Source organism: Dryas octopetala, chromosome 1 (assembly GCF_963921425.1).
Source record: "Dryas octopetala chromosome 1, drDryOcto1.1, whole genome shotgun sequence".
Lineage (NCBI taxonomy): Eukaryota > Viridiplantae > Streptophyta > Magnoliopsida > Rosales > Rosaceae > Dryas > Dryas octopetala.
The window spans coordinates 33,290,499-33,305,007 of NC_141366.1; the positions used below are offsets into that span (position 1 = coordinate 33,290,499).

The 14,509-nt window shown below is 34.8% G+C and overlaps 1 protein-coding gene across 1 annotated transcript; it reads left to right on the forward strand.

The window, feature by feature from the left end:
- Positions 1–331: 331 nt before the first annotated feature.
- On the forward strand, positions 332–14,175 carry ASD1 (alpha-L-arabinofuranosidase 1). The gene is made up of 18 exons (XM_086236070.1): positions 332–529; positions 1,096–1,295; positions 1,680–1,734; positions 4,527–4,738; positions 5,012–5,133; positions 5,238–5,391; positions 6,072–6,141; positions 7,391–7,536; positions 7,636–7,681; positions 7,775–7,827; positions 8,147–8,291; positions 9,424–9,542; positions 9,675–9,746; positions 9,831–9,934; positions 11,248–11,304; positions 11,411–11,609; positions 13,114–13,260; positions 13,738–14,175. The coding sequence occupies exons 2-18, from the start codon at positions 1,128–1,130 to the stop codon at positions 13,885–13,887; spliced, it is 2,019 nt and encodes a 672-aa protein (XP_086092196.1). The 5' UTR covers positions 332–529; positions 1,096–1,127; the 3' UTR covers positions 13,888–14,175.
- Positions 14,176–14,509: the final 334 nt, after the last annotated feature.

Consider the following 14,509-nt stretch of genomic DNA (forward strand, 5'->3'; position numbering starts at 1 on the left):
ATTTCCCTTCTCATTTTGGAGTTCAAGACAAATATATAGTGTGAGCCGTGTGACATTAACAAAAATCAAGCCAGCACAACATCGACTACCGATGGAATTATTCTCATTTTCCATTTCCAATGGCTAAGTAAACAAAGAATGAAAATGAGAATGATGTTAATAAACACTCTCATTCCTGTTCCCAATAGGTAAACATACCCACAAGGATTAGAGTAGAGCGTGTAGTGCAGTGAAGCCAAGATGTCAGATGTGAGGGTGGGGTCCACAAAGTTTTCTTAAACAGAGTGAAATGTTTGCTTCTAATCCACAACCGGATGACGTGAAAGCAAGGCAAAGCCAATAATGGACGACCATCTCTTGTATATAATAGACCGAGTCAACCCAGCCAGCCACACCCACACCACTTCACACCTCATCCCAACTAACTCACTCTTTGAGCTCTTTGTTGTTGTCTCTTGGAATTATCGAAGAGATTTGCTTCTGGTTGGAGTTGCGGAAAAGAAATTAAGGACGATAATATTTATTTCAGGTAATTTCTTTGTTTAGTTTTGGAACCCAATTGTTATAATTAATCGATGAGAACTTAATATTTGAGCATTGTTGGAATCTATGCTGCTATTTCTGGGTGTTCTGTTGTTCTCTTTCGAATTGGTCTTTTGTCATTCTCAAATTCAATGCTTGAATGCTTGAAGCTCTCCTTGGTTTGGTTACCTCTGTAGTTGCTTAACTGATCTTAATTATCTCTCTCCCTCCCTCCCTCCCTCCCTCCCTCCTTTGTATTAATCGAGAACAATATGTCAGACTCACGAATTTGCAGTTTTTACTCTCTTCCCTCTCTCTCACCTATTAGTTTGAGTGTTCATTGGAATCATTGTTTTTGTTTTTGTTTTTTTGTTTTTTTTTTTTTCTGAACAGAACAGAACAGCTGTAACACTTTAACAGTCATCCTATAGTGACCAAAAGGTGATGGCCACTAAGTTTTGATGGGGTTTCTGTATTTAGCCAGAACTGAATACCTGGATTTGCATCTTCCTTTTCTGTTTAATTGATCAGAATATAACTGAATCATCATCTCCATTATTGATGCTTTATTAGGCTGTCGCAATATTGGGTGTGGTCAGTGAGCAATGGGATCTTGCAAGACCCCTCACCTTGTTCTTCCGCTATATGTCTTGGCTTTCTTTGTCTTTCAATGTTTTGCTTTTGGAGTTGATACAAACCAGACAGCAGAGCTGCTTGTGGATGCTTCATTGGCACGCCCAATGTCTGAAACACTGTTTGGAATTTTCTTTGAGGTTAGTTTCTTGGCTTGTGCAATACTGATGTTTGGTTTCAGTTCCCACTGGTTTCTGCTTTTATTTATTTATTTTTATTTGTCCAACTGGTTCCTGTTACTTCTATAACATATAACGTGTTAGCTTTTACTGTAACTTTTATTTGCTTTTAACCTTTTCTTTTCTACATTTTTGTATGGATATATCCTGGTTTGTTGGGCAACTATGAAACATCTTATTGCTTAAATTTTGTGGAACATGCCTGCAAACACAGTGACTATTTCAATTAAGTTTGTTCAGAATTATCAGCCTTCATTATGTTATTATAACTAATGTTGTGGTTTCTGTTTACATCCTTTTGATTGTGGATTGTATGCATTCTCTGAAGTGCTTTTTTTACTGCAGGAGATTAATCATGCTGGTGCTGGTGGACTGTGGGCTGAGCTTGTAAGCAACAGAGGTTACTTCCAAATTCTCTGAATTCTAGCTACACAAAATGTGAAACATGCATTTATGTGTGTGTGTGTGTGAATGTTATCTTGTCATCTGGCATATTATGCATATATATATATGTGTGTGTGTGTGTGAAAATGTTCTCTTGTCAGACAATCTGGCATATCATGAAGTGGAGTCATGTCAGAATGTGCACTACTTATTTCACAGTCTAGAAAAATAACATGCCAGTCTTGCCAAATATCTGGCAAGAGAACTTTACACTATATATATATATATAGGGAGCTTCTAACCGGGATCTCTCTTTTTAAGAATATAAATGGATCGCGTGGGCACCCATCTCCCACATGTGATCCCTCTTATTTAATTGTAAAACATAGGAGTTTTAAATGTTCCCTATTCTGTAATCTCTATCTTTGTTTCAAAAAAATCTGTTTCCTATATAGAAAAAATATATTTGCGCAATTAGAGATGGACTACGGTGCACTTCAATCAGATTGCACACAGAAATTTTAAGATACATGTCTCTGTGAGAACCAGTGAATTAATTGTTTTGAATTTCTTTCTGTTGTGTCATTAGATTTTCAGAGTTTCTTTTCAAATCTGGTATAGTTAGTATGAATCTTACTGGTTGACACCATTTTTCCTATTCTTAGTTTTGGGGAGTGGAGGGGTTATATGGTAACTTCCTGTGTGGAAAAAGAGGAGAAAATATAATAGATTAGAATCATAAAATTTAAAGTGGTTCAGCAGAAATATAGGCTGCCTATGTCCACGAAGAAAAAGAGAAGAGCTTTCATTCATGTGAAATCAGGAGAAAACACTCCTGATATATACAGGAGGTACAAAGCCCTATCAGCCAACTACCAAAATTAAAAGCACCATACAATCACCCAAAGACTTTTCACATTCCAAGATATCAAATAAATGCAGGAAGACAAAGAGTTGTGAACAATTTTTCAACACTCCCCCTCAAGCTGAGCAAAGATGTCAATGGAGCCAAGCTTGGCTAGAATCTCTCAAAATTGGTTTAAGGGTAATCCTATGGTGAATATATTCAAACAAACGAAGTTTGGATTATACCAGCCTGAACTTTCTCTCGAACAAAGTGACAATCTACCTCAATGTGTTTTGTTCTTTCATGGAACACATGATTAGATGCAATGTGTATAGCAGCTTCATTGTCGCACATCATCTTCATGGGCCGAGAGGAGTTGAATCCCAAATCTTATAGAAGAGCTTTGATACAAATTAATTCACTGGTTGTAGAAGCCATTGCTCTCTACTCTGCTTCAGCACTAGAACGAGCCACAACATTTGTAATTTAATGTGATAACGAGGAAGTATTTTAAAGCACCCAAATCTTTAATGGCAAATTTTTATGAAGAAGAAACTTATACAGCTTGATTTCTTCCATGCTATTCCCTGTGATAACGATGTCATCAACATAAATTAGGACATCAGTTGTTCCTGATGAATCTCTTTTAACAAATAAGGAAGAATCAGCGGCGCTTTGAAATCTCGAATCCAATAGAACAGAGCTTAGTTTTGAATACCACGCTCTGGGAGATTGTTTAAGACCACAAACAGCCTTAGTCAATTTGCAGACCATACCTTCTTGTGATTCTTGAGGATCCTCCAAATCTTCATGTAAGAAAGCGTTCTTTACATCCATTTGAAACAAAGGCCAATTATTATTGACTGCAATGGATAAAAGAACTTGATTGTGTTCATATTTACACATACTGATTTTTGTTTGAGGCTTTAAAATTTTCAATAACATCTTTATTAGTCGTCATATGATCTGTAGCTCTAGTCTCAACAACCCATAAATTTAATTTTGAAGCAACAGATGCCAAACCACTTAAAGAAGCATGAAGACTACCTGGTTCATATGCAGAAGAAGTAGCATCAGATGAATTCTCACTTTTGGAAATTTGTGAAGAAGTTGGGTGAGTTGCCCAATTAGAGCAGAAGGACTTGGAGTTGGTTGATTAGTTGAAACTTCAGTTGTAACTTAACTGGCTGCCTTTTCAGAAGAAAACTTGTTTTTTCCAGGCTTTGGCTTTAAATGTGGATGAAGAATCCAGCACCTTTTTTTAATATGTCTGGATTAACCACAATGATCACAGGTCACGATCCTTCTTCGTCCCTCGAATGACTTTCCTTCTCCCTTCTTTTTGTCAACTACAAATGCTCGAGATTCTGAGCTCCCTGTCTAAACTTTTGTTTCAGTGTTGTGACCCAATTAAAGCACAAAGCCCTATCAGCCAACTACCACAATTAAAAGCACCACATAATCTCCAAGATATCAAATAAATGCAGGAAGATGTAGAGTTGTGAACAGTTTTTTAACATCCTGAAACATTTTATTTTTTGAATAACTCTTCATTAAGGTTCTTAGAATTTTATGGATGCGAAAGCTTTGTATTTGAGTTAATAAAAGTGGTACTGCTTGTGCAAGTGTGTTTTTAGTACAAAATGAGAAAAATTATCCTTTTTGTATGACATTGTTTAAATCTTTTCCCAGCTCACTTTCTGCATTGAATACACACTACCAGATCCCCTCTTCAGCTCTTCTTTTTTTCTTCGATTTGTTTCCTTGTGTTCTTGTCAGTTTTATGTTTGACAAGGGGTGACCTTGGATTAATCTGTACAGGCTCACAAAGATGTCTTCAAAATGTATAAAATGCAGAATGTAATTTATAGCTAAATATCAAATATTACAATTAGCTACCAATCTCATTATATTTGACTGGGATGTATTAGAGCTGGGTTCTCAATAAATTTTCCCTACAGGTTTCGAAGCTGGGGGCCCTAACACTCCTTCCAACATTGATCCTTGGTCTATAATTGGGAATGAGTCATCTTTGATTGTGTCAACAGACCGCTCATCATGCTTTGACCGCAATAAGGTTGCACTGAGAATGGATGTGCTATGTGACAGCCAAGGTGCCAATAGCTGCCCTGTTGGGGGTGTTGGAATTTATAACCCTGGGTTCTGGGGCATGGTACGAGCTTTTCAACACCTTATATATATGGGTTCAGTTTTGAAAATAGGTCTTTCTTTCCTGATTCTGTGCTTTTGTTCTGCCATTTTACAAGTTGAAGTCAAAATCCCATGTCCATTGAGTGGGATATTTTTTGGTCAATAATTCCTAACTTTTACAACTTACATATATGCATGCATGCATGCACAGACACTTATTTAATTGCTTATGTATCTGCTACATTGTTCTTTCTGACTCTTTGGTTCTGGTCTTTAAAACTTATGTTTTGTTCAGAATATTGAAAAAGGGAAGACCTACAGTGTAGTTCTCTATGTTCGTTCATCTGGACCAATCAATGTATCTGTATCATTGACGGGCTCAGATGGGTTGCAGAAACTTGCTGCTGCTAATATTATGTGAGCATCCAGAGTTCTGCTGATATTTTGTAATCACAGTTCCTTTTTAAAACAATTGTATTCTACATTTAAGAGTCTGAGAGTAATTTTCATTGCTTTTGCAGAGCTTCTGGCTCAGAAGTTTCAAACTGGACAAAATTTGAGGTTCTGTTGGAAGCCAAAGGAACAAATCCTAATTCAAGACTGCAATTTACAACAACCAGAAAAGGGGTTATATGGCTTGATCAAGTGTCAGCCATGCCCTTGGACACGTACAAGGTACCTTTTTTCTCTCCAAATTCATTCATTTTTATCAGATGAGATTTTGTAATTTTTTTTTTATTTTTTTTATTTTTATTTTTTATGAGAAACATGATTCCATTAGAAGAGAATAGAGAAGAACAAAAGAAATACAGTGGACAAGATGCTCACCAACTTAACAGATCCTAGATAAGAAACTCTAGGATATTATACAGACCAAACACTACAGACAACAATAGCATAGTAAAACAGCCCTTGAAAACTCATAAGCTCTATACCCTAGTACAATAGCAATAATGAAGCCCTAACACACAACAGCCTCCCAATTCGACAAAATTGTATGAAACGAGTAGTCCCTGAATGCTGGAGTGATTGACGCCCATAATGAAGCCCAATAACGAACTCTCTACCACAGATTATCCACCTCTTCTGTTTTTTTAACTGAATTTAACATAGGAAGTGGAATGTTTTGGAATTTTTTTTTAAAAAAAAATTGGTTTAAATTTGGTCATATCTGAAGTTGATCTGATGCAACTAAGCTTATGCTCATGCATTTAAGAATTTTCCAGCTTTTGACTTGTAACTCCTAAGGAGCTTATTAATATGCTTTAGTAAATGTGTACCTTATTTATCTTCAAAAAAATAAAATGCATACCTTATATATCTTTTCTCCTTATGAAACTATTATTTTGGTCCAGGGACATGGATTTCGGAAAGACCTTGTTCAAATGTTGGAAGATTTAAAACCTCAATTTATCAGATTTCCAGGTAAATGTAGACTTATTTGTCTTCAGACTAGACAGTTTCTAAACTTGACCTTTTCACAGATAATTCTCACTTGAAAATATGGAAGATGATACTTGGAAGCAGGGGTGGAGCCACCCTTAGCATAAGGGGCATGTGCCCCCTCACATTTTTTTTCTTCTTTCAATTTATATCTACATATGTAATTTTTGAAGCAAAACACAATTTTTTGTTGATATTTTGAGTTTTATCTCTCTTAAAAGTTTCATATTGTTCTCTTTATAATGTATATTTATATATATTTCCACTTCTCCTCTTTTACATATATTTAAACTTTAAGAGCTAAATAGTTCTTTATGAGATAAAAATTGAGTTGCTTTTTGTAAGGTACGTCTAAGTCCAGGTCATTCATTCTATATTTTCAACAAATAAAAACTGATTTGATTTACTCAAATATATCCAATAAGTTTTTGTTAGTAGATAAATGATCAACTCATAACTTATATAGTTGAAATGTGGTTTAGTAGAAACTTTCCAAGATTTGAAGAGATTAATGATCTTACAAAAAAAAAAATGAAGAAAATTGTTGAGACAAAAATGAACATGCTATATCTCATAGTTGTCTTACTTGCGAAATTAGTTCTAATCATACTAAGGGTGAATTTTTTTCTATATATATTTATATATTTGTGTAAATGTATATATATATATATATATATATATATTTCAATGCTGAATTTTTTGTGTATATATTTTTAAATGCTGGATTTTTATATTGCCTAAGGTGCCACCCAAAGTATGTTTCTGGCTCCACCACTGTCCATCTTATGGTTCATTGTCTTGTATATTTACCTGTGGTTACATGATCCGTAACCACACTTATCCATTATATCAACTGAACGTCATAAGGTATATGCTTTATTTTTTCAAGCCTCCTGCAGAAATACACACTTCCCAGAAACTTTGCAAGCAAAATGTGCTAGATCTTAATAGAAAAGAATATCTTGTTTCTTTAGAAAGGCCCAAATCTTTATAAGACAAGCATAAAAAGGATGCTTGCCCTTCGCCTTCTGTCAAATTTTTCTGCAGATATGAACTACATCCACTGTTTTCTTTGAACTTCTTTTCATTTTTGTTTATTGATATTATATAGTATTGAAATTTTGCTGTAAATAGATAATTTATGTTCTAGTATGGTCAGCACTGCAGAACTAGTCTTATGTTTCCTCAGAATTCAAACTAATACAGTATGCTTTTATTTATGTTGCATTAGGTGGCTGTTTTGTTGAAGGTGAATGGTTAAGAAATGCATTCCGTTGGAAAGAAACAATTGGACCCTGGGAAGAGAGACCTGGACACTTCGGTGATGTTTGGATGTATTGGACTGACGATGGACTTGGTTATTTTGAGTTTCTCCAAGTGGGTATCTTGTTCAATTCGGTTTCTCAGGAATGGTTGGACTTCTTAGTCATATTCTGATTAGGTATATTACAACTTTTTAGAATTTTTTTTTTGCAGCTAGCAGAGGACCTTGGTGCATTACCAATATGGGTCTTCAATAATGGTACTTTGATTTTCCTTAATGCTTTGCTTTTCATTCTTCATAATTTCTTTTGTAGACAAATCTTTGTCATTTTTGACTGTTTCAATTTCATAGGAATCAGTCACAATGATCAAGTTGATACTTCCAGTGTCTTACCATTTGTACAGGTATGCCTGCCAGTCTATTTGGTACTAAATTGATATAACATTAATTATTTTATAGTCTGAATTATATTAATGCAATAGACACATTTAATCCGATGGCACATAACTTTTATGCGCTTTGGTGTAACAAACTTCAGATGTTGAAAATATGAGTTTAGGAGAACAAAGTTTAGTTTTTCATTATTATTTTTTTATATTTTTACTTGACTGCATTGTTCTTCAAGTCAAACTTCATTTCGTGGAGATGCTTGTTAGTGAACTGTTTATGCTAATAGATCTCAAATTTATGGGTTGCCTTGCAACCACATTTTCTTGTTTACAGGAAGCTCTTGATGGTATTGAGTTTGCTAGAGGTAACCCTGATTCTACATGGGGTTCTCTTCGTGCTGCAATGGGGCACCCAGAACCCTTTGACTTGAGATATGTTGCTATTGGGAATGAAGATTGTGGAAAAAAGAACTACCGAGGTTTGGATATTTTGTAGATCATTCTTTTTGTTTCCTAATGTATTATTTAAGGAGATAGAACAGATTGATCTTCACATAGAAAAAAATGACCATCTGCATGCATAGCTTAATTGGTGCATACAAAATCTCCTTAAAATTTAGTGCACTTTTCAACTTCATATACATAATTTAGTGCCAAAATAATAATAACCAAATGATTTCAAATTTGCTTTTACTTCAGGAGATTAACTCTGATTAAGATCTGTGTTTTTGTATACTATAGCTTCACACTCTTCTACCACAACCCTTTCTCTTAAGAAACTTGTGATTATTGATTCTTTGTGCACCAAATGATTATCTGTATCTACTTCATTGTCTTCTATGCCTTGAAAATTACATTTACAGGACCTATAAAAATTTCTCAGTATTGCAAAGTCTTGTTTTTGATACAATAATGGTATCATATTATAAGGTAAGTAAACTAGTGAAGGGAAGGAAATGCCCAAAAATTCAGATTCTTGGAAATCCTTCTCTTCCAATCTATATGACGTTTTTCCTCTCCACTTCCCCATCTCCCATAAGAGAGAGTTCTAAAAGGATGATTTCCACACTGATTTATAGTACATCAATGTTACGAGCATTCAGTCAATTGTATTCAGCCGTAGTTGCAGAATCTGTTATTTCCTCCAAACATATATGTCCACTGTTGTAAAATTCTTAATTGCAAAACAAAAATTGAAGGATTGCTCTTACTTCGGAGTTGAGACATGTTATAGTTGGAACATCCAACCCAAATCCGATTGTCAATGTGTGAAGAGAACTTGGATTTCTTATAGTACAATGCAAGGCTTTACAATATATACCTAATGCAAGATTTTTATATTCTCACCTCGTGTGTTTAGACGAAGCCAATTATGTGAATCAGTTATATTGGGTGATGTGGAGCATGTGTGATCAAATTTGGGACTAACACGTGAACTAATTACCTGGCTTTGATACCATGTTAAAGTTGGAGCATCCAACCCAAAACTGATTGAAAATGGGTGAAGAGACCTTGGATTTTGTATAGAGTGATACAAGGGTTAGAATATCTATACCCGATGCGGGATTTTTATATTCTCAACATTACTTATATCCTCTTTTTCTTGACCAGGAAATTACCTTAAGTTCTATAGTGCTATAAAACATGCCTATCCAGACATCAAAATAATTTCAAACTGCGACGGTTCTTCTCGACAGTTGGATCATCCAGCTGATTTGTATGATTTTCATGTAAATTCCTAACACAACCACTTGTATTACATTTGCTAATGGATTTCCTTTCCCCTTTCAATGTGTGGGGCCATTGATTTGGAAACATGGAATGACATTTGCATTATGACTCTTACCCTATGATTTGTTTAGGTCTATACATCTGCCAACAACATGTTTTCTATGGCTCATCAGTTTGATCATACACCGCGTAATGGTCCCAAGGTATGTTGACATGCCTTCTAAGGATTTATAAGTTCTGTTCTGGATGATCAACTGTTGATTCTCTTAGCATTCAATATGGTCTAGGCCTTTGTTAGCGAGTATGCTGTGACTGGAAAAGATGCTGGAAAAGGAAGTTTTCTAGCAGCACTGGCTGAAGCCGGATTTCTCATTGGGCTGGAGAAAAACAGGTTTGCTGTTTGTTTTCAAGAATTAGGTTCCTGTAATATTTTCCAGAATGCGTGCAAATGTGTGATATGTAAGAAATTATTTTTCTTCAAAGTTCCAGCAGGTCAAATATGCATAATTCCTGACAAGGCCCCCTCCTCCCACCCACTGCCAAGTTTTTCTATTTTATGTAGATATATATACACATAGAAAAAGAAGTGCATATCATTTCTTGCATTTCGGCATTGTCAAAAATCCATGCGCTGTTTTGACACATTTCCTAGCGTGACCAGCTGCACATAACTTTTCTTTGCATTTGAAGCTATTCCTATCCCATAGCAATATTTACAAATCATTATTGAAGATGATAAGTGATAGTGCATGCTCCACGCATCTGGTGATAAAGAAAGGCAGTATTGATTACAGAGTTTTCAGGGGCATGGATTATTGGATAAATTTAATGTTGGAGGATCCCTAGTATAATGTAGTTTTAGAACGCTCTGGCACTTAGAAATTCTAATGTGCTTTTTTGGACAGATCAGATCTTCTAGTGTTTGAAAAACAGTTCATAACGGAAATTAGGGAGCATTGTATTATTTGAGTTCACTATAGTTTTCAGTCCCTTTTACTGGGACAAAGTTTTAATATGATTGTGTGTGTAATATCAATTAATTATGGGTTGTCTTGTTATCATATCTACTTTAGCAGTTAGTTGCACACTGAACTACAAGTATGGAGAAATCACACTGCCCAGTCATAACCTCATAGTAACCCCTTATGAAATAAGTGTGTGAAATTCAGTTGAGTGGAAAGGTATCAGACAAATGTTAATTGAGAACCCCTGAACTGTGCAAGGTGCCAAATTAGAATTTTAGGTAGACTTTTCTATGGACATTGAACAGATAACCACTGTGCTCATGTTGTATAAACAGATTTTAAGAAAAAAAATTTCCTTAGATATCTATGGCTCATTTTTATGAATCCTCCATGGTTTCAGAATGAATCATATACAACTTCTGAGACATGTCTTTCCGGAGCATGTTCAGAATCCTTGTCAAGAGAGGAAGCAAACAGTCCCATCCTCCCCAAGCATTTCGATTTGGAGTAAGAGTATGGATATTGGGTTATCCTGATCAAGGGTTGACCACACCAGGAATTATCCTAGTTATTTTTTATTGTTCCATTCCCCTTGTTTTGTTTTTTTATTTTTCTAACTGTGTATGGGGATTCTTGGGTCATTAGCTTTATACCTAGTTCTGGCAAAAACATTTTTATAGTTGTAACGATGGGCAGCTACTGAAGCCTTTCACTTTTTTTTTCTCTCTACTAAATGCAGTGACGTTGTTGAGATGGCAAGTTATGCACCACTCTTTGTGAATGCCAATGACAAGCGGTACTTTTGTCATCTCATTCTTTTTCTCTATTATATTTTTTATTTTAATAATTTTTCAAAAGTTCTGGTTGGTTATTACTGAAAGTGAAAGTTTCTTTTCTTCAAGGTGGAACCCAGATGCAATCGTCTTTAACTCTTCACAGCTGTATGGAACTCCTAGCTACTGGGTGCAGCGTTTTTTTAACGAATCAAGTGGAGCAACTATTTTCAATGCAACAATCCAAACAAATTCTTCTAGTTCACTTCTTGCCTCTGCAATTTCTTGGAAAAATTCAAAGGATGAGCAAAATTACCTAAGAATAAAGGTATTTGGTTATGCTAGTATATTATTATTTGTTAGTTTTATGCTTTGTGATGCTTAATTGAGATAGCGTTTGTCCAACCTTTTCTGGTCTAAGTTGTAATTTGTTGATATTAGATTGATATGCATTATTGGCCCATGCCCTAAAAGCTTAAGTTTTCGGGGTCTAGTGATTGTCTAATATGGTATTAAAGCTTTGGTTGCAAGACGTCTTAAGTTCGAAACCTCCAATCCCCATTCCTCACTTCTTCGTTAGCACATTTCCTGATTGCTTAAGTTTTTGGGATCCAGAGGTTTTCTAATGGTTGATGCTTTAAAGTGTTTTTTGCCATCTAATACATAGTTGGAATGCCTAAAATGGAAACAAGCCCATATTTTCACGTTTCTCTAGGACTAATGGGTCTTTGTTACTTTTCAATGGCATACATTAGTGGCTAACACTGAATAGAAGCATGTTCCAAAAATATTATAGAAGAACTTGTATTTGAAGTGTCAGTTTAATGATAGTGCATGCGTGTATTTTTACTGGCTATGCAATTAGTTTATTAAAGACAGTAGATTATACAATGTTTGCAGAATGATTCTCTATGTTTTAATAATAAATGTTGTCCATTCATTTTGTTTTTTAATTTCATTTGGGCCATAAATATTGTCCATTCTTTTTCTTTCATTATGTCTGATTAGAGGGCTGTAGTGTTTTAGAGTCTTGATAGTTTCTGCTTTGTATTTTCATAATTTCTCTTAGCCTACATTCTCTCTGTTTCTGTGGTATCAATTTCTTGGTCTAGTATGGTGAATTTTCTCTGCAGTAAAGTTGAATTTGAATGTCAAATTATGCAAATTTGAACTATTGTGCTGTTTTTTCTGTCAGAAGCCTTTGCATTTTCAAATCCAATGGCAAGGATGAAATTAAAGTTATGCATGTTAACCTGCAGTTTGAATAACAAGACTCTAGTGTGCATATTACATTTTAATATAAGTGAAAATTAACTATATTGAACATCCTTTGTTCATCACAAATAAAAAAAGAAAAGAAAAGAAAAATTCTTTGGTTGAGGGCATGTCTGGCATCCACCAATCCAAGTATCCAACTTCTACAGGAAGTGAACTACGGTTTGTCTTTCCTTCTCTTTCCCATTCTCAATGAATGATTTGTGAAATCTTATATTTCTATGGTACAGTAGTTTCTTTCATACAAATACAAAATATTTGCTGGAGAAATGCTGTTAACTTGTAGCTCTATTGTGCTTCTACCCCTCAGTAGATGGCCAATTTTGATAACAATCATATATTTGAGTCAATACCTAGTCAAATGCTGGGTGGAATTTTCCAAGTTCATGCCCCAAGTAGTATAATAAATCATCTTTAAGGCAGTCACTGAGTTGAAATCCCAAATTCATATGAGTTGCATCATCAGCTTCTTTTGACTTTCATCACCTTCTACCAATATGGTCCATATCCTATTATACGAAATTTTATTACTTCATAATGATAATTTTCTTCTGTAGATTGTGAACTTCGGAAGCAACACAGTGCATCTCAAGATTTCTGTGGATGGGTTGGATCCGAATTCCATTAGTCTGTCTGGGGCAACCAAGACTGTGCTCAAATCTAAAAATCTGATGGATGAGAATTCCTTTAATGAGCCAACAAAGGTATCAGTTATTAACTTGGTATCCTTAATATTTTCATATTGATATGATTTAACTCTGTGAATTTGTATATACTTGGAGATGTGATGCGTTGTTTTACTTCCATGATACTTTACATTCACTTTATTCAAATATGAAGGGTCAAAATATGATATAATAGCTGATCCGTATCCTATAGTTTTTGGGAATAACGATGAATTAACAAAATTTAGCATGATATTAGAATGAGAGATCTTGAGTTCAAATCAATCTCTCAATTTAGGTAGGATTTCATGCATTGGACTCACACGTGAAGGGCAATATTAGGATGTTAAATAATAGTTAGTCCATATCCTAGAAGCTTAATTTTTTGGGACCAATCTATAAACCGATAGCATTATCTACATCTTAAGATGAGAAGTAACCTACAATTTAGGATATATGTTGTGCACGAAATCTTTTTCAACCATTTCACATTACTTGGCTTTTAATTAAATGCAGGTGACACCGTACCAGAATCTTCTTGAGGAGGCTGGTGATGAAATGGGCGTTGTACTCTCTCCTCATTCTTTCACTTCAATTGATTTTTTAATGGAATCCAGCGCTATCAGGACAGCTGGAGTTGATTCTTCCTCTATATCCACTATGTAAAGGGTATAAAAATATCAGATGTAACAAAATGAAATAATCCTAATAAAATGTTTGTGCTACTTAGCCAAAATAATGCTAGAAGAAAAACAAAAAAGGGTTCACATTGTTGTTACAGCTGGCTTGTAAATTTATATGTAAATGGCCGTCATGGTGAGAACTAATAGGTCACTACTAATAGGAACAAATCACACTTTTCTTTGGAATTTAGTCCCGAACTAGCAAAACTGCCCGCTTGTTGCTGCGGCCTGCGGGTCTTTGAAATTTATAGAACACATAAAATTTGTTAAATTTGTATGAAAGAGATATATGGCAATATAAGTACATCAACGAAATTGTTAAAACTTAATATTTACATCAACATTTGCTGTCATGATTAACTTACAAAATGTGAGTGGATGAGAAATTTAATATGTTGATTGTTGTGTTAAGATATTGTTCATATCTTAATAAAGCAAACAGCACTCAAAAGAAGGTTACATTAGTTGCTGGGACAATTGAGTGTGTCCATGTACAAAACATTTGCAAATGCTGTAGATTGTTCAAAAAATATAAGGATGGTTGCTAATTGATTGGTTAATGGAAGGTTTCGTCTACACTAGTGGTAAATTGTTCATCTTCTTTG

Coding starts and splice junctions, on each gene's coding strand:
- ASD1 (XM_086236070.1), top strand. CDS start 1,128: ATGGGATCTTGCAAGACCCCTCACCTTGTTCTTCCGCTATATGTCTTG. Junction 7,828..8,146: donor GTGTCTTACCATTTGTACAG/GTATGCCTGCCA, acceptor TCTTGTTTACAG/GAAGCTCTTGATGGTATTGA. Junction 9,935..11,247: donor ATTGGGCTGGAGAAAAACAG/GTTTGCTGTTTG, acceptor TACTAAATGCAG/TGACGTTGTTGAGATGGCAA.